The sequence below is a fragment of the Haliaeetus albicilla genome, chromosome 10 (genome assembly GCF_947461875.1).
Source record: "Haliaeetus albicilla chromosome 10, bHalAlb1.1, whole genome shotgun sequence".
NCBI classification, from domain to species: Eukaryota; Metazoa; Chordata; class Aves; order Accipitriformes; family Accipitridae; genus Haliaeetus; species Haliaeetus albicilla.
Genome location: NC_091492.1, coordinates 21,257,489 through 21,278,241, shown reverse-complemented (window position 1 = coordinate 21,278,241; position 20,753 = coordinate 21,257,489). Strand labels below are relative to the sequence as shown.

Genomic DNA, 20,753 nt, shown 5'->3' with positions numbered 1-20,753 from the left:
CTGGCTGGCTTTGCTCATGGGTGGTGGTTTGGTCAGCAATAATGTATCATGGTCTTGCTGGAATAAAAGGACGCTGTGGTGCAGTCTGAGTTTGTGATCAGACCTCTGGCTGGGGGAGAGGTGGGCTTTGGAGGACAACCCAACACCAGCAACCTACTCAGAAACAGTTTTGGAGCAGCCCTGGGAAAGCAGGTGTGGGGTCATCTTTCTGCAATGAAATTTGGAAATTGGATGGTGCGTAAGAGGGGATGATGAAGATTTATTTTACATATTGGAGCCCCTACAAAAGAGAAAAACAATGTGTCTGGATCAGGTCAATGACCCACCTAGCTTAGCTAGTGTCCAAGAGCAGATCTTGAGAGAAGAGGGCAAGCATGCAGTACTCAGACAGTTTTCCCAGCCACCAATGCTTCCTATCGATAACGGAGATTCAAAAAGAAGGGTGATATCTTTATATCTATTATCCCTCAATGACTTTTCTTCCAGAAATTTGTCTAGGCGTTTTTTTTAAGCAATGTAAACTTCTAACAGGCACATCTGCAGCAAGAAATTTCCCAGCTCAGCTACCCTGTCTGTGAAAAACTGCCTCTTTCTGGTTTTTAAACTGCCATCTCAGAGTTTAACTTTGTTAATTATTGTATGGGAACAGCTGTCCTCTCTCTCCTCCCTATTCCCCAGGTGCTTCTCTGGAGACATCTCCGTAGACCTCTGCACATCCCCTGTGGAGCATCTCTGCTCTGCTCCCGAGACATTCATATACAGAAGGTCTTCAGAACCTTTCATCATGCCAGGAGGGGGTTTTCCTCATCTCCTGGATCCTATCCAAGATGGGGAAAGGAGGGAGCCTTGTTCTATATGTAACCATCTGCTTTATAGTCACTTAATACGATGCTACTTGGAGAACCAGCCAGTTTAATGCCAGCCCCCTCAGAGCTGCTGCATGGGCAGATCTGGTGAACGTGATTTGCTAGCAGTGGTGTGATCCCTTTTAGAAGTGTCCTCAGCTGGGCAATACTGCTGTTTATAGAAAGCCTCCATGATTTAAATCATTGTTTAGCGCAGAGCCGCTGACCACAGGGCACCCTCGCCTTTGTTTTATAAGCAAAAGATTTTTATGGGGGCTGGCTGGATCTTTCCAGCGGCGCTGTGTAAATCCGAGCCTGCTGGGATGATGTACGGCTCAGGCTGTGCAAGGTCTTCTCTCCTGGTGGCCCTGCACGCAGGTGTCCTCCGCACACCAGGGCAGACGCAGGCGTTAATCGAACTTTGGCTGAAGCAGAGGAAAGCTCAACAGCTCCAGTCTAGCTCTTGCTTTATGTAAGTCTCTGCTTCCTTCTGACGACCAGCTCTCAAGGACGGTAGCTGAGCTGGAGCACGGGTGAGGCATGGTGGGACCCAGCACCCTGGAAGCGAGCAGGATCTATGCCTAAACCTTTACACAACAGAGTAAGTGGGTTTGATGCTTTTTTTTTTTGGTCCAGGACTGCTGTTATAAACCTGCTGACAGTGGAGCTGATGGCTTTCTATACTGTTAAAAAAAAAAAAAAGAAGAAGAAAGAAAGGAAAGAAAAGGAGAGGCTAAAAATAAGCCGTGGGGAGTCTGGGATAATGAAGAGCTTGTTCTGGGAAGGAGCCCCGATCAGAGGATGCAGCCCCCGTGCTGCAGCAGGGCTCCCGGCGCATCCGCGCGAGGCGGCAGGCTCACCCATGCGGCGCTCGGCCACTCAGCCCAAACCGGGGATAGACATTGACAAACCCAGCCCGCCGCGGCCATGGTCCCTGCAGTGAGCACGCCGACAAAGGCACGAAGGCTCGCTCACCCCAGCGCTCCTTACAGCACATGGCTGCCCATTTGGTTTGGCCCCAAGGCAATCTCGTGAGCTAATTACTCAGAATTACTCCAAACCCAGAAAGCAGACAGCTGTGGCCACAGATGAAACCAGTCCCGTGGACTTTAACCAACCACTGGCCAGCGAGATTCATCAGGGTGTACATGAAGGCCCAGGACATCTATTTACACACTTGTGGCAGTAGGGGAAGTAGCATTAACATCTCCATTTCTAGGCTGGAAGGGAAAAAACAGATATAGCTGCAATGATTTTGGAGTGCTAGGGGTCTGTCTGCAGCAGGGATAGCACTGGTGAGGGATTTAGATCTAATGCTATGAAGGAAAGCATTAGTTAATGAGATCTGCACTCTTGTATCAGGCAGATAGAGGATGCCCATAGCTGGGTGACAGTGCAATTACGAAGAGTGGGGTGGGTCTGTCGGGAGCTGACTTCAATCAGGGGCCTCATTTATTCACTCACCGTGCTGAGGAAGATGCATTGCTGGTGATGGAGTGGAAATTGTGTTCCTGGATCTTCTCATCTGTCCGTTTTCCTGACCTATTAGCAAGCTATGGGGATTTCTGCTTTCAAATCCTATTTAAGCATCCCTGCCAGAAACCGTGGGTACCAAAATCAGCCAATGCTCTGCTGTGGACGGATGTGACCAACAGCTAGCGAAAGCAAAACCTGGAAATGTTATCCTTGGCTGCACGCTCAAAATGTCTTAGTTATCCCAGACATAGGTGGATCTCTTGAGTGTGTAAAATCTATGCTATGCAAATGGAGTTTCTGGTCCTTCTCAGCAGCTGTCAGGCTGAGGCTCCTCTGAGAACAGCTTTGCTTGTGGTATTGCAACATTTTGGTTTCAGTCCAGGATGGATCCAGAAGCAGAGACACGTAAAGGAAAATTTCTCATCCCTTTAGAAAACGTTCAGCTAAATCGTTAAGAGGACATTTGTTTGCTGTATATCAAAATACCTCGATCGTTCCCACCAGGGAAGGCTGTCGCCTGGGCCAGGCTGGGCTGGTGAGACATCCTGCTGACCACCCATTTTCCCCTCCTCTCTCTCTTACAGGCATGAGCAACCTCATAGAGGTCTGTAATCGTAGCCTCCTGTCACCGCACAACCACCCTGGGGGAGGTTAGGCTCCGGCAGCCCACCAAACAGCCGTTTGGGTTGCTCCCAGGTCTCTGCAGGAGTGGGCTGATCCCTGTGTTCAGCTGAAGATGCATCAGGCATGTGTGTGTGATAAAATCAGTTTGGGATACTCTGTATGGGACAGCCCAGCTGCAGAGCTGGTGTGGCTTTGTGGGAAATGAGCTGAGGACAGCACCTCCAAGGCATGTTCCTCCATGAGGGCTGGGGACAGTTACTGCCTCTGCTTGTGCAGACACTTTCCCGTGTGCCCTGGGGACATGTCCCTGCCAGAAGCAGCCTCTGCTGTCTTGTCCATGGACCTGCCAGTGACCACATCTCTTGGGAGCGAGCCGCAGGCCAAAGTGCTGCAGTAAGCCAGGTGGGTGGACCAGGAGTCCCTGCCTGCCTGGTGGGAGAAGTTTGAACCGACCCAGGAGCACTTCACTTCCAGTGGGAGGATGGAGCTGGCCCAGAGAAGCGTTAGGTCTGGAAAACATCAGGAGGTCTTCCAGACAACGCAGACTTTATTGCCAATAAATGCTTTTGCTGAGCTTCCTCTTGGCCGCAGAAGGGGAGGAGAGCATCTCGAGCAGATGGCTGGTTAGCACAAGCATCGCCCTTGCCCAACCCATGTTTCTGCGCCGCCTGCTGTGGGAGCACCTCAACTTTTGCTGAGCATGATTGATGTGTCCTTCCAACCTCCCACTGGAGCAGGGAAATGCTATTAATCACACTTGCTTTAGGAGGACTACAGGTATTAAGGGGATAGATGACTTGCCTGAGGACACAACGGGAAGTCTGTGGTGGCACTTGGAAGTCTGTTTGGTTCCCTAAATCACAGACAGGAGCTTTAACCACAAGACCTTTCTGTATGAATTTTATAACCCTTAAGCAATATACTTCCATGCTTTTAATAGGGATTTTGCCCATGTAGGGGCAGATACTGTAAGGCTGGCAGAAATTTGCTGGCCTATTATAAGAAATAAATATATTCCCTACATAAAGAGCAGCCCATAAAATGGAGTTACAATTGATGATTAAATCGTAAGTTAACCCAAGAATTTGAATAGAGATAAATAAATACTTTTTTTTGGTGAACAAGGAAGGCTGAAAATGGATGTTGTCATGTACTTTTCTGCTTCATCCAATATAATTTCAAGCATTCCTATATGGATTTTGATGAGTTCTGCAGATCAATGATGCTGCATTTAAACACAAGCTAAGCAGTAATTACAGATGCATGCAAGATTTATTCATCTGGTGGCACTGCACCAGCTGAGGGAAGGATCAGCCGTATCCAATCAATGTTTGAAGCTTCTCAAAATAAAGAGCTTTTTGGCTCCCACTGCAAAGTGAAAATAAAAATAACCCCCTGAATCCCAGGAGTGCCCCCTTATGTCCGTACAGGGAAGGCTGCAGGACAGGTCTGGGTCATACCTGCGCTGTTGCTCATGCCAGGCCCTGCCTTTGCACAAGTGTGTATGTTGTTCATGTTGGGTCTTCTTCACGCACTGACTGCATGACCCACTTGTCCCCAGGGCTGAGGATTGGGCTGATGAGATTTAAGGCGTAAGTAAGGAAAAAGGAGGAGGATGAGCAGTGTGGAGGAAGGAGCCAGGAAGCAGGCAGCCAGTGTTCCCCAGGATCACCTCCTGTGTGCCGGAGGGCACCCAGGCTCGGCGTGCATGGGCAGGGAGCCAGTGTGACGTGGCACGCTGCAGTGCGAAGGGAGCAGCTGGGGGACTGCAGTCAAAACCACGGACGTGCGTAATGTGGCTCTGTTGTTATGGGAACACGTGGCAGGGGATGCAAGGTAGCATGTTTAAAGGCAGATACTGGATTTGATCCAATTTTTCCTTCAGGTTTTCCCTGCTGATGTAGGCTATACATCCATATAGGAGCTCTCTCCTGTGGAGCAAAGTTTCTTGCTCCCCACTGTCACCACCAGATGCCCCGAGGAGCCAGGGAGTCCCAGTCTGTGATGCTTTTTGCTGGGACTTCAGACAGGGTACCAGTGCTACTCCTACACCCAGATTTCTCATCAAGCTGGTGGAAAGCAGCAACACATCAAGTGGAGTCAGCAGGGTCAAAGCAAAACCTACAGCCCACCCATGGTACTTCTGTTCTGGGGCAAGGGAAAACAAAGAGCGGGATGAATGGACTGAACCAGGTAGACCAGGGGTTCAGACAGCTCGTTCAGACACTCAGATGGATGCCTGCACATAAGTCAGAGAAACCCTTGGTGACATAAACAGGTAGTGCGGGTGACCTCTGTGCATTTAGCACATTTGCTATTTACTACCAACTATTTTAAGCAGATGCTCTTAAGTCTCCCATAGTGATCGCAGACATCTGAACGAACACAGCAGGGCTGAGCCTCGCTGCCCTGCCTCTGTGGTCCACTTCAGAGAAAGCTCCACTGATGCTGGGAAGCACAAGCAAGTGGGAAACCCATCCAGCCCTGCCCAGGTAGGTGGGAAGGAGTTGCCCAGAGGCATGGCTGGGGTGTCTGCGCTAAAAGCTCCCCTCTGTCACCTTCAGGACTGGCACTGTCATCACTGCATGCAGGTGGGACCCGGTCGAGACTCTGGATCACGAGATGCAGCTCTTTATTGTGGGTCGGGAAGAGGCTCTTATGTCCTTAAGGATGGTTCCCTGGGTAGGATAGAGGTATTTGAGCTACTGGGAAGAAATGCGTAGCTTTTTTTCCTGAGTTTATTTGTAACTTCTATATTTGTGTCATTTCTTTGTTTACGTATTTTTGTTCAATGAGATACTCCTCGGGGGATTTCTTAATGCAGAGTTGCTGCTTCCAACATTAGTTTAATTTAAGCAAAGATTTTTGCGTGGACTCAGTTATCAATTCCCAGCTTTCAGAAGCTGCTAGCTAGTGTCAGTCTCCTCTTTCCCCTTCTGTCTTCTATTCCTGCCCATTGCAGATTTGGCCTCACTGTTCAGCACATTCCCAGGTGCAGTATTTCTCATGTTGGGGATTGCAAGACTGTGGAGCTGTTTAGCTGAAAATGTTTAAACTGACATTAACGCTGCTCAGTAGGATGTACTGGCTGGTATTTTCCTGAACGAGGATTTAGAAATGGTTCTTATGCTATCATCAAACCTTACATACCAAGGCCAATACTGAAGGATTGGGAAATGCTGATTGATGCCATTAAAAGTGCTGTCAGAGCCTCAGAGCTATAGTGACTGCTCGTGGGGTGTTTCATGGCCTGGGCTTACAATTTTGGAGCACTGAATTTCTTTTCAGTGCTGGTGGTCCCAGCAAACCTGCTGCTCAACATAGCCCAGCAGGGAATGGGTTACAGCGAGGCAAAGTGCAGCATAAATCCCCAGCAAGGCTTGGACTAACCGCCAAAACCCAAGCTGACATTTCCTTGGCGTGGCTCCATGGTGCGGTCTGTGCCTGGTTTCTTTCTCCCCTGTATCTCTTCCCTCCCCTCTCAGCAGCATGGAGAAGGTGCTGCCTAAAATCTAGGCTCAGCACCATTTCTCCTCTTTTTTCCCAAAAAATTCAGTTCTAGAAGAGACCCCCAGGGACCTCAGAGGAAGTGCCTTCTCCAGGCACTCAAGCATTTAAATGCATTAAACATATCGGAGGTAGGGAAGGCGTAAGCCTGAGGATTTTGGCACAAGGACGGGTGTTCGCTCTGCTGTATTCCAGCCTCCTTCTGCTCTGAACTGTGCTGTCGTGACCAAACTAAGCAACCCTGCCCAGAGCCTGTGCCCGCAGATCGGAGTGAGTGTGTGCCTGTCCACAACAGCCCGTGAGCCTGAGCACAGGCTGCCGGGGGGGTCAGGGGCATGCGGGAAATTAGAGGGTTTTCTGACGGGGGCTGGCAAAATAGGAGTTGTGGGTTTGGATCTGTGTGTTATGCCAGTGGTCTGAAGGCAAGGAACAGATCTGGAGAAGGTGAAATAATAGTTTATCGACAGTCTCAGTGTTGTTTTTACTCTAATAGACAGTCAGTGTAAAAGGTACGGATGAACGAACTGATACAGACCTAACACTAGCTCTGTGTGTTGCAGGGGAAAAAAAAAGAGAATAATAGGAAAAGGTCAAAAATGTGCCTAAAGTGTATCATCTGGCTCGCTGTGCTGGCTGGGCTCATGCCCAGCTTGTATGGGAGAGTGGCATGCGAGGCAGTAATGCGGTAGTGTCACATTTGGCTGCCTTTGGTTCCCCTGCCCAAATCAATGATCGTCTCATCAGCATGTGCGTTGGAAAAAAAACCAGGTCTGAACCCCTTGTCAGGTCTCCAAGAGAGGGAGGAGGCAGGAAGGCCACCCCTGGCACTGACCCAGCCCTGGAGGGGGCCACAGCTGGGTGACATGTCCCCCCCGCCCAGGTCCTGCTGACTTTGTGGAGCCAGAGGCATCGGGCTGGGGAGCAGCCATGCCTGCTGTTCTCCGCAGGGCTGCTAATGAAACCCCAAGGGAAAGCACAGCCCTTCCTACCTGCTCAGCCGTGCTGCCTACGGCCAAACACCCCAGTGCTGGGTGCCCTCCGAGACATTTGGCTGTGCCCAAATGTCTTCTATGTGGAGAAAGAAACCCTGTATTTCCCCCTTTCGCACCTAAAAAGCAGTAGGAAATCAATGGCTGGGGGTTGAATATTGGCTCAGCGCTTGGCCTGGATAAGCAAGAAACAAAGTGGTGTTTGCTACAAGGCTAATTAGAGCTATTATATCAATTAGTCTGTGAAAAGATCAGTGCCCAGGGCTCCACCAGGAGAATCCCGATTTCGGCGGGACTGTCTTGGCCAAGCACTGGGACTCTGCTCCTGTGGGGCTCCCCCGGACACCCCCCCGCCACACTCTGCCTGCCTGCCCAAGCCAACAGGCTCCTGCCTTGCTCTGCTGCTGCCTTCGCTGCTCTCGCCACCGTGGACGTAGGCGTCTCAGAAATAGGAGTGTGTTTACTGTCCCCATCGGGGAACCGAGACAAGGACCTTCAACCTGCTGACCAAAGGGCACCACAGGCTCTCGGGGGGCGCCTGGGAGCTCTGCCTTCCTACCGGAGGCCATGCCACCCTCCCTTCGTGGGCACAGCTCCCGGTGCTTCATCCCCATTGTTGCCAAGTCCTGTGATTTTATGGCAAGTGTCACAATGTTTGCTACATTTCTTTTTTTTTTTTTCCCCTTCATTTTTGTTCTCTCTTAAAGCCTCAGCCCCTCAAGGCTGGATATTAGATGGACTATTTGCTTAAGGAAATAAAAAAGGACTTTCCAGCTCTCCTGTTCACAGACAAAAGGCTTTAAAGTATAAGCCAGAGGGCTTAAGAAGCAGCAGATAAAAGCAATTTTCCAATGGTTGTCTTAATATATATTGAAAAATGGGGGCTTTTTGGCTAAGCTCATGATTGGTTTTGGATTTAACTCCTAACCTGAAACACCTGAGCGTAGGGATGCTGCACTGCTCCCCCTCTTCTAGCAGGGGGTGCGCATGTGGACCCCGAGAGAGGGCGGGGGGAACGGCAGCGGCTCCACACCTCTAGCAGTCACTCAAACGCTTTCTGGGCTCTCTTGCATAGTGGGGCCTGATGAATGGCACCATCCCAGCACAGTGCATCCCCTGAGCAGGGGCAGGATGGGGACCGGGTGATCGATGGAGGGATCGCACCTCCTGCGGTCAGGGGAGGGGAGTGTCATGCTGAGACACCTGGGGCAGGGAAAGACTGGTGGCCGTGAAAATGTGAAGGAGGGGGAAAGGGAGATAACTGCATCCTGAGTGCACGGAGCTTATCTGCCCTGCCTGGCAGTGCTTGTCCTGGGCTGGAGTTGCTCCTTCTGAGCTGTTCATCCCGTGGCCGGTGGCAGACAGCTCTGCCTGAAAGCTCCTGATGTGCTGCCGTGTGCTCCCCAGACTGCGGCACAGTCCCTCTGCAAATTTTCTTTCCAAACCGTGATGATTTCTGGGATAGGACCCATGGAGGAGGGGGCGGGCAGCATCTCCTTGTCACACCGTCACCACTGGTGCCTGCAGACCCGTGTGGAAGACGGCTTGCTCCATCCCAGAGCCCGGCTACAAAGAAATTCCCACTTTCCTGCCATTCTTTGCCATTTAAGGATTTCAAACGGACAGCAAATACATAGGGAAACCATGCACCACCACTGCGCTCGCCTCCCAGTGTTGCAGACGGTGCTAGACCTGACGCCAATCGTGTGAAGAAGAGCCACGGCATGGTGGCCTCCTGACAGCTTTGCCTGCAGACACACTGCAGAACCACGAGGCTGAGAGCAGCCGGCTGGTCCTCACCTGACCACATGCGCTGCGGGGGCGGCGGGAGGACAGGGCTCACAGCCCCCAGTGACCGATGAGCTGGATGCCGACTAGCTGGCATAAAGCAGGAATTACCCACGCAGAGGGACATCTGCATTGCTAGAGCTACCCCATTCCCTAAGGAGCTTCAAACAGCAATAGGATGCTCCGAGAGCCTCGCTGGTGGGAGACACCCCATCTCCTGCCCTCACCCCATATGAGCGATGCTGTTTGTCTTGCAGGGCAGGCTGTGATAGCAGAGCTGGGGTGCACGCTATGTCAAACTGCAAGGTGCAGAAAGAGAGAGGGAAGGTTGGTCTCCCTGGCTCTGCAGGAGAGGAGGAGCAGGGGCCATGGATTCCCAGGAAAGCCTTGACTCCCCGGCTGTGGAGCTGCATCCCAGCACTGCCGTCCCCCAGCATGGGAAGGAGGTTGGGGTGGAAGGTGGGAGTCTGCAGTGGATGGGTGAGCTGCAGGGCATGAGCGCTGCCTGCTGAAAGGCAGAGCTGGTGGGAGAGGGGGGGCTGTGGACAGCAGTAGGGGTAGCAGTGAAAAAACAAACTGAACGGAACAACAACAATAAAAAAATGCCCAGCCCCAACTCTTGGTGGCAGCCTGCCAGCTCCATCTGGTTTTGTAAGGACATTTCAGCCTAAAAATACACAAATACTCAGCCAAAAAAAGTCAAATCTTCCTGCCGAATCTGTCACCCACAGCCCTTCGCAAAGCAGGAAGAAATTCCTGTTGGGTCTGTCAGTCGGCAATGAGAACAGATTATCCAGGGTTCAAGACTATGGTTCAGCAGGTTTCCTTGGGGGTGAATGCCCTGTGCTGTGTTTATCAGTGGTGCTGGCTGCTTCTCATCTCTAAGCAAAATGTGAAAAGAGAAGAGATTGTTCCCAAATTCTGGCAGTGTCTCCTCCTCTAGGCAGTGTGAACTACTGCCTGGCTCCTACCCTTTTGGGTGGGAGCTTTGCCAAAAGTGGGACAGCCCTGATTGGTATGGTGGGTCATTAAATAGCAATTTATTTAGTCAGGATGTCAAGATTTTACTAATACCCAGACCAAAGACAACACTGTTACGATGCAACATGGCAATGAAAAACAGCAGGGACGTAGCAGGTACTGCTACGGCTTTGTCCCCAAGGAATGAACTACCTACGTAACTTCTCTGCTCCTCCTTGCAGTGCAGTCTGTGTTACCTCCTGGGTCTCTTCAGACAGATCTTAGAGATATTTTTGGGGGTAAAGGAGGATTAGGAGGGGGGATGTGACAACACTATACCACCAGTTTTTGCCTGCAAGATCCCTATCTAAAGAGGTGTTGAGTTTTTAGTGGAGCTGGCTGAAGAATTTGCTATTTCAGATGGAAAGGCAGCAAGCAAGGCGTTGGAGCTCTAGTTCAGCTGGTGAATGCTTTCCTGGATGTTCCCACGTCACTGGGTGCTGCCACAAGCTCCACTTTAAAGCCCAGCTCTGTAGCTTCTCCTCTGCACGGAAGAAGTTAACTGGGGGGGGGGTGATGGCATCTCAGACACCTTCACACAGACCAAGAGCAGATATAATCCTTCAGCAACCAGGTGTTCACAAGGGGCAGGACCTCCTGCTTTTCCTTCTCCTTCATTTTCTTTAGAGTTTGCATGAGCTCCAGCCAGGAAATGTCTTTTGAGACAGTTCACCCTTTCCCTGATGACTTGCATGTGTGGCTTGAAAAGGGTAAAGGGAAGAGCCCGTCTCTGGGACTCAGCTTCTGGGCGGCCTCTCCTCCACGAAGAGGCTGTGCCCCAGCAGAGAGTGGGTCTGGTGGAGCTCTTCTCTGCGCCAGTGTCTGAGAGGGGCCAAGCAGGGTGGGCATTATAACAAGTGGCAATGTCTTACGATGGAGCTGTGTTATGCAGAGTCCTGCAGACCTCTTCTCCCCCTGCTTGTGAGTTTTCTGGTGAGGAAGCTCAGTCCTCATGCTCTCCTGGCAGTCTTTGGTGGGATGGGAAGGTGAGCATTGCCTAACACCCACCTTCAAGATACCGTGACGTGGTCTCCACCCTGCTTTGGGCCAACAGAGGCAGCCCCTGGAGATGCTGCACCCAATTTTGGTGAAATTGGGCCTCCAGGTGGATGAAGATTAAGGGTGAGATGCTAGGAAACATCCAGCTGATTTCAAAGACAATGTCTTTCCTGTTGTGCCCTTCCTCCAGCTCACACTCAGCCCTAGGTGTAGCCGTATAACCATAGGGATTCCTTAATTTATGAGGATAATAATGAAGCCTGAGACCTCTACCAAGCCCAAGCCTTGCTAGACTCTACCAGGCTGATCCTCAGCCTGCCACCGTCTCCCCCACCTTGCACTTACCACGAACAGCCCTGCTCCAGACCTGGCACCAGCTGACGTAGCAGACCTGCTCCTCCCTGGAAATCTATTTGCATCTCATTTGTGTGAACTGAGCAAGGCTGGCAATTCCAGTCAACCAGCTCTGGCCTTTATGAGCTGTTTTGTTTTGCTTTTCATTGGGGGAACTTAATTATTCAAGGCTGGTGGGCATATTTACTTACAGGGGTAAATTAAACCATAAATTCAGACAAACGTATCTACATCTGTGCTTGTGATGTATTTTCCCTTTCTCCTTTATTGGTGCTTGGGCTCCAAGACACAAAGGTGGGTTGTTCAATAAATAGCGCAACGCAAGTCATCCCAATTAATTGGATTGTTCCATTTATGCTGCTACTCCCTCCATTTAAATGCAAGGGAGCACAAATGACAGGCACGAGTAAGACGGGCACGCAGAAGACCATATTCTAATGCAAAAACTGTGATGAGAAAATGGAATCTACGCACCTGATGGGAATATTAATGCAAAACCTTGACCTATAATTTTTCTTTCTTCAGTCTGAGAGAGCCAGCAGCAATTGCAGCTCATTAAAACAGACCATGTCCTGACAGTTGTGCATAATGCCCACATCCCACAAGTCCCATGATCTAAACGTTTGCCCACGGTCTAAACCTGCAAGGTAAACATTTTGATCATGGGACTTGTAGGACATTGGCATTAGCATAGAGCTGCATGGTCCTGCATAGCTAGGAAAAGAAGATGGCAGCCAACCCTGAAGACCCCTTCTCCCTTTTAAACCCAGTGGTGTCATGACAGAAGGAACGAGGGGAAAAATACCAAAAGACAAACCCAAAAGTGCCGGTTTGGACTGGACCTCTGGAGTTCATCTGGACCATTCCCCTGTTCAAAGCAGGGCCAACTTCAAAGTTAAATTCAGTTTGAAAGTTAGCTCAGGTGGCTCAATGTTGAGTATTTCCAAGGATGGAGATTTTATAGCCTCTCTGGCAGCCTGTTCCAAAGCTGCCTTGTCAGGGCTCTGTCTGGAAGCTGTTCACCATATCACAACAACATCTGGCTCTACTTTCTTAGCTGTTTTCTTGATGCAAAGTATGTGTTGGCATGTGGGATGCAATAAATATCAGTAGGGAAGGTGATACCATCATGCAAAGACAATTCTTTTGCAAGGAGAAGAGATCAGAAGATGGTCCCACATGAGATAGGGTGAGAAGGAAGGCACTGTGGTATTTTATTCTGAATTTGGTGCTGCTTTTCTATGAGGCACTGCCAGAGGAATTCTTGAAGATGGAGCGACCAAAGTGTTGTCTAGTCTGGGCTTGGTATTTGACACAGACTTGACATGACGGTGTTGCGGTTAGCTATGGTAGAGCAGCAGATGCAATTGCATCTCTCTTTCTCCACTGAGCAGTGAGGTCTGCATCCTTTTCCAGAGGCATCTCTCCCTCCCTTCGCTCCCTACAGAGAGAGCCAAAGGCAACAAGCTTCCTAGCCCTGACACCTCTGATATGTGTGAAGATGGATGGGTTGAATGCAGGCCTAGAATATTTTACATTTTCACAGTAGTTTCACAGCCCTGGCATTATCAAATGATCTTTCAATGTACTTGGAAGCAGGAGGAGAATAACTTGAGATGGATTCCGGCTTTTTTGTGTCTGTGTACTTGCAAACTGTCTCTGCCTACACATCTTGCAGGGCCTGTGCCTGTTTGGATAGGCACATGGAAAACCGGTGCTTGTATAGATGCTCCGTCTGCTCCATTCCCCCCCTGAAGTTTGGAGGCCATTCAAAGCAGGTCCCCATCCCTGGGTGGTTAAGATCAAACTTGCCCTATGTAGTGTACTCCACTGACCAGGCTAGTTAGGAACTCGAGGCCAGGAAACACAAGACAATTTTAAAATCTGAACAAAAGTAGGAGATTAAGGAAACCAGCTGGAAACCTCTATTTTGCTGATTTTGAAAGCAAAATGTGGGTCACAGATGTGCTTCCACAGACAGAAACTGGCTAGAGAAGAAAAAGACATCAGCAGTGCCCAGACTCTTTGATGATCGGAGGTAGATTTAGCTCCTAGGCATGGAGACAAGAAAGGAAGAGGAGACGAAGTAGGAATAAAAAGCTAATCAAGAGATTAGGAATGTGGAACTCAACCCACCCGTAAATTTGCCTTAGGGAACAATGAAAAAATGCAGTAACAAAAAAAAGATTAAACCAACTGCTACAATTTACTCTCTTCCTTTCTCTTGCTGTCCTTATGGTTTTACTTCTTGCTGTCCAAGACACAGGACGCCCATTACAGAACCTCCCCTCTTCCTCGGTCATGTTTTTTCTTTGCAAAAGTGCTGTTTTCTACTATTCCTTCACAGTAGCTATGAAATCCTTGCTAAGGACAGGCTGACTTTAGAGCCTAAAAGAAGCAAAGCTTTGCAGGGAAGTCCCCACTGTTAGGCAGGCATGCATGGGAGAGTGGAAAGCAATGCCCTCCTGCCTGTCTTTGATAGGAGAGAAGAGCTATTACTCACTTCTTGTTTAGGTTAATACAAAATATTAAATCTATTTTCAGTGAAATTAATGATAGACTAGTAAGAGCCATGCTGCTAGCTCTTGCACGCTGTCGATTAGCCTGTGACTTGCTCTCCCAGAGGCCGTAACAGAAGGCCTGTTGTTTAAGCCATTTAAAAAAAAAAATCAAGGTAAAGCTCTGGAAGAACAATGTAGGACAATAGCAGCACTGACTTGCAGAAGCCCAAGTGGTGGTTCCTTAGAAAGAGCCAGGCAGTGGAGGGGGGTGTCTGAAAAGCATTCAGGGCATTCAGAGGGTGGTTTCTGGGGCAAAGGGAAGTGCCTGGACCACTCCTGAAGGCCCCACTTGTGCTGGCCATGACAGGACCTGGTCACTTGGTGCCTTCAGGCTTGGCAACATGTGCTGAGCAGCTGTGAAGCACGATCTCTGACTCCTGCAGCAAACTTCCCTTCTGGCAGCAAAACACCAGTCCCTATGGCTTAACACCAAGAGAAGCCTGAAACAAGAGTGATGCTAGTCCAGCTCACTGCCTGTCAGTGTTTTTCAAACTTTGGGAAACTTCATATTCAGTTCTTGTCTGGAATTTATTTTTCTCAGCCCTATTGAAAACACATTTTGTAGTTGCTACTGTTCTAAATCCAATATCAGTGTCAATAAAGATAAGACCTTTCCCAGGGAGGGGAAAAAAAATAGAAAACTGTCTCAAATCTTTCACTCATGCAGAAGAAAACAACCCAAAGCATTGAAGGATTAAATGAAAAATATGCCTTTTTTTCACTGGGAGTCCACTGGGCGTGAATAAGTGCCAACTGAGCTCTCACTTGCATCACCATCTGGTGTGATGGCACCAGGGCCTAGAGGTGCAGCAGGACATGCTACAGTGCCCTGCCCTGTGACAGCATCTCTGCTCCTGGTGACAGAACCACCAGAAGCTCCTAAATGGCAGCAGGTCTGTAAATGTGAAGGACTATGGTCTCATAGAACTTTTGCTATGGAGAAAGACAGCACAGCCCTGCCCTGGCAAGGAGGATCGTGCATGCTCCTCTGGGTGCAAGGGATTTTGTTAAAGTCACCGAAATTCTTTTTGCTGGGCTGCAACCACACGTTGATATTGCTGGGAATACCACAGCACAGAGCCTCTTCAGTTGATGTCTAGAAACTGCTTGTGGTTTCAGAGCTCCTGCTGATGAATTGCCCAGCAGCTGGTCACATTGGGAGGGCTATGCTTATTATTTTCAACTGTTATCTTGCATGGAAGGAAAATCAAAATACTTTCCTCAAGGTAATTGGCTCTAAAACAATTGAAGAATTTTCCACAAAGTTGTAATGCAATTAGGACTGGCATTTTATATCATTTATATCTCTAAAGGTATGTTTATGCCACCAGACCCTTCTTCTGTTGGGGAAAAAAAAAAATTGCTGGCCAGAGAAGGCTGATTTTGCTATTACAGGCAATGAAATACAGATTAAACATGGACGTCCACCTAGTAGTGATTAAAAGGCAGCATAATGTCAGGTTCCTTACTGAGATGCAGTCGCTTGTGGTGAGAAATGGTTGGGTAGGATGCTGTGACACCAACCACACCTCTGCAGGTTTCCCATTTGGATTTCAGTCAATGCCAAGCGATGTGTCATCAGTCGCCTTCTGCTGCAGCACCGCAAGAGCAGAAATAATCCTGCGCTCCCTAACTGCCCTGCCAGCTTGGATGGGAAGAGCTGGTGCAGACTGGGGATGATCAGGCCCACCAAACAGAACAAAACCATCAGCCACGCTGGTGCTTGGGTTCGTGTTTTGATAGATATCCAGGAAAACCCTAAGCAGAGTTGCCAGACAATCCAAACACACAATAACAACTCCAGAAGGGCATAAGTCAGATGGCGAACTTGTTGACACGGGATATTGTGAAAGCCAAAAGCATGAATGTAGCATTCCCCTGTCACCATTTAGGGAAGCCTCTATTTTCCTCACTATCAAAAGGTCCAAGGGTATAACTGGGGAAACGATCACCCTGTGCTTGCCTGTTCCTTATGCTTATACTTAACCATGTTTTACTGACTACTGCCCAGGACAGAGTACAGGGCCAGGGGACATTTTGCCTGACTGCAATAGCTGCTGTGATTGAAATTATGGGGTGAGAAGCTTTAGCGTCCTTGCCTAGGTGGAGGCAAAGAGATTGGATGAATTATCATTAGAAATGGGTCTTAACTGAAACTGGGGAGGCACTCAATGTTTCTTCAGAGCCAGAGCAGCCATTTATGGGTAGATGTCTTGTCCTTATGACAGGAAGAACCAAAGCCATGGATTCGAACAATCACTGTTAAACAAAATCTGGGTGTGGTCCCTAATGGTAGAGATGCTACCTACTGTATTATGAGAATAACGCAATGCCACTGTAAAAGCGAAGACATTCCTTAGCCTTGGCTGTAATCCAGCTGCCTATCAGTACAGTGTATGACTATCAGAAAAGCAAACCCAAGAGCTGTACTGCTATACCAAGCAGGTGATCACACCCTTCCCTTGTCTGTCAGACAAAGAAGCCATCAGCCACATCCATGGGTTGGTCTGCTTCTGCTCACTAGATCCATCTTTGTAGGAACCTACCCTGAGCCATTAGGGAGCAGTTTGGGAACCTGGCCTCGGGGTCACGGACCTGACCCCAGACTGGTCAGAGGGGACATGAATGTCCTGCCTGATCCTTTCTGCCCTGCAGTAGCCTGTGACACAACATACAACCCAGTCTGTAAGCAGAACCGTGTTCAGATCCACTGCTATGAGGTCATTAACTTTAGTTAAAACTTTAACAAGCCCAAATGCAGCTTCTTAACACAAAAGACTATGGACAGGGATACTCACTATTGGGCCGAGTCGTTAAGTTGATATTCCCGGGATCGGTTGAAGCATTCTTGGATCCCAGAGTCTGCCCAGAGTCTCATCATAGCTGACAGCAGCTCTGGAGAGAAGGGCTCTGTGTCCTCCATCCGACTTACGACATCGCAGACCATCTTGGCATCAGCCTGCAGAGGAAAGAACAAGAGGTTACATAGATGCTCAAGGCAGAATTGGAAGCCAGAGATTTCAGAAACAGTTAACCAAACCGTTAGGAGTAAAGAGGCTGTGTTTCTTGGGATGGGGCTTTAGGATCCACACCGTATGATCCGGCAGAAAGGGCAAAAGGAGGATGGAGCAAGGAAGACACAAGGAAAGGCTTATTTGTGCAATCCACCTCATGTCAACAAATATTGCTCTTCAGCAGACAAACCAGTCGGCACTGAGTATGTGTGGAGCTTCTTGGGAACAGAAGGAAATTCATATATGTACAAGTATATTTTAAATTGTTAGCAAAGTGATGCATATCCTGCAACGATACCTGTTTTAACTAAGCGTGTAACCTTGTTGAAGTAGGGGCCATTTGTATCATAAAGGACAGCAGAAAGGCTCCAGAAACAATTTTTTTCAGATGCTGTTTTTTTGCTTTTCCTGAATTCTTATTCCTTGCTATGAGCCTCTGCTGTAGGGGCTAATTCATGTTAACACAGACCACCTTGGCTGGCTGTTGTGCTTTGTGACTCAGAGGGAGAGGAATCTCCTGCGGTTAAGGAGTATGGCAGTGAGGGCAGGGCCAGCTGGCTGGTTTTGGATGGAATCTTTTTTGGTGAGAAAAATGTGATTCGCTGGAACAGCAACTTTTCCTGGAGGATAGCATTCTGACACAACTCGGATCCGGAAGATGTGTCAGATTTAGGATGTGAATGTCTAGACAGCCTTGGAATAGCTGAGTTCAGCCCTACTGTAATAGTCCACAGTGGCTGATGCTTCACTCATTTGCAAAGCAGGACACCCAAGTTCATGACCCCCCTCTGCTTGCTTTGCAGTAAATGGATCTCCCAGAGCCCCCATAGACTCCTGAAACCCCAGGGGTGTTGGCTAATCTGCAGTTTTTCTTTCATTGCTTTGAAAATTTTGGAATAGTCTCGTATTTCTACCAGCCAAAACAAAACCAATTATTATTGCTGTAATTAATTGGAAAAGAGGAGCTCTTACTCCTTATGTGTGCTTCCAATAAACTAGTGAATACAACCTCCTGGTTTTATTACCTTTTCTCTTGTCTGCTAGATCAAACCCACTCTTGGACAAATGCAGTTGGAAGTCTTCGCCTTCCAGGGTGTTTTGTCTAAATCAGCAAACGCTGACCAGAAACATGAGTCTCACAAAGGGGAGTGCAGGCAGTGCCCATGCTTTGCTGTCACTGTCCCATGGACAAACAACCCCTGTCCATCACAGTGACCCATCTTGTGAGCACAAAGCCACCCTCAGTTGGGCACGCAGCTCCTGGGGAGCCCACACATCTGCTGGAAGAGCTGCTGCATCCTTCCTGGCTACAACAGGCTCTGTCCTGGTCCTCTGCCCTGCCGGGTGCTGCTGATGCTCCTGTCTGATGCTCAGATTTAGCAGCTATGATGGGAAGAGCCTAACTGCTGAATGGGTTGCTCTCCCTGGGTACCGCCTGAGCACTGGGGACAAGATGTTACAGGTTTTGTGGCAAAGCAAGCAGGTTATTTCTTAGGTCACGGGCACAATTAGAAGTGGACAAGCGCCAGTGTTGAAGAGCACCACAGTAACCTAATTGTGTTGGTGGGAATGACAAGGTGTATGACATAGCCTGCATGGCCAGGATCAAAACTCCTCTGCAGCCTCCCTTTATTGAACACTGAAATTGTTGAAAAATTGCAGGGCACCAAACTGCTAGCACTGGCAACTGAAGTTGCTGGAGATTTCAATGCTCAGAGAAAGAGCCTCAAGTCTCCTGAACATCCAGACTTTACGGGCTGAAGAAGTCTTAGTACTGTATGGAGACACTATCCCATAAAACTTAATGGGGTGGAGTCTCTATGCTTTGAAGACTTTATGAACTTAACGTCTTTCTCACAGCATACTTAACTTCATATTTTAGTGCCCAGGAATCTTCCCAGCCCTCTGTACAGACTCTGCTCGTTTCGGAGAAATAGTATTCGTGACTCACACCTCAAAGCCAAGACAAACGAAGAACCTTGAAGAGTTCAGTTAATTTCAAAAGCTTGTTTTCTGCTTTGGAGTGCGTCGTGAGCTCAGTGAATATTCATAAATCATCAGTATGGTTTGCCTGCCCTGCTGGAGCTGTAATTCTGCTCTTTTCATGGACTCTAAATAACACAAAACCTGCTAATGGCCAGCCTGCTTGGGGCTGCGGTCTGGTGTGCCCCTGTTACTTCTGCATGGGTGGTGCAGAAAAAGCATCCATGCTTTCAGTCAGGTAGGAAGGAGGTCTTTTGTATGTTATCTTGACTACTGGGCAGGGGATTATACGTGTAAGTCACAGATCTGTCCACCTGACTGTGATGCCAAAGCACACTTGAAACTCTCCAGCTGTTATGGGCAGGGTCTGGGCTTCTTCTGAGCTTTGTGTACTTAACTGCAGTTTGCTTTCTGCAAAGCATCAGAGGGAATGGCATGGTCATCACATTTTCTGTGCTGCCTCACCTTTTCCACTACTGAGGCTTGTGGCAGTCCCCTGTGATTTAAGACCCAACGCAAGAGGGTTTGAGCAGAAAACATAGATGAACAATGATGACAGGGCAGAAGGGGAGTGACGAGGGGCAGGCATCTCTGGCTGTGGTTATCAGGTCTGCTTGGGCCAGAAGCAGGGCTGAGCTTGTAGGGCAGGGGATACATGCTCCTCTGCAGTCACCGGAGGTCCCTTCTGGGGATGGGAGAGGTTGTGCTCCCGCAGTGCAGGCAGCTGCCTGCAGGGCAGACCGAGAGTTGACAGCCTGGAGCAAGGGAACAGCTCATAGGAAAGTTTATTGCTCCTGCTAAATGGTAATAAAAACATTCCAGACTTAGTTTTATTCTGCAGGGTGAACCATTGAGCTCTCAATTTTATAGACCCAGAAAAAGCAGGTGAAATGAGTGTTTTTAAAAATACTCCTCCCCCCTGCCAAGGATGAAGCCCCTCTGTCAAGGAGCATGGGGCCATCCAGGAGTTCAGGCATTTGTTAGATGATTTAACGAGCAATTAAGGATCCAAGAAGAGAAGATACCCCTTTCTTTTCTCACTCTCCAGGCTGCATCTCAAGCTGGGAATGACATTAAAATCTCCAGGCCCCCCTGGGCCCAGCAGGTAGATTTTTAAATACTGCCTGATTGACTTTTCCCTTCCCGCCTCCCCCGGGTCTGGCACTTCTGCTTTTCCCGAGGTGAGAGGAGCCGAGCCTCCCGCCATGCTCTGCCTCTGTACTGAAGCCAGCAATTAAATAAAGCAAAACAAAACAGACCAGCCAGCCTCCCCCCCGCCCCCCGCCTTGCAGTTCCCATCCAACGGGGGTTTTGTTAATGAATATCACGGTGGTATTTCAGCTACCTGGGGAGCTAAAAATAGGCTGCACTCTGCCCCTGGGATTGCTGGAAGGAGCCACAAAATGGTGCAGGGCTGCTTCCTCCATTGCTACCTCTGCCTTTCCCCAGCTGCTCTGTCTCCGTCCCTTCGGTGCACGCTGGCTGGGAGGAGGACAAGGGGTTGGGCTGGTCTCCTTCAGGCTGGTTCTTATTTGGTAGGAGCATCCCAGCCCATCCCTGTGGCTTTCCCATGTGTCCCACTGCCACTTCCCA

The 20,753-nt window shown here is 49.1% G+C and overlaps 1 protein-coding gene across 2 annotated transcripts in view; it reads right to left on the bottom strand.

Moving 5' to 3' along the window:
- Nucleotides 1–20,753, bottom strand: part of GNAO1 (G protein subunit alpha o1) — a 148,222-nt gene that overhangs the window by 34,103 nt on the left and 93,366 nt on the right. For both annotated transcript variants that reach the window (XM_069793758.1, XM_069793757.1), the window contains exon 4: nt 16,962–17,122. In XM_069793758.1, the coding sequence (XP_069649859.1) occupies nt 16,962–17,122 (161 nt within the window). The remainder of the gene's footprint in view (nt 1–16,961; nt 17,123–20,753) is intronic.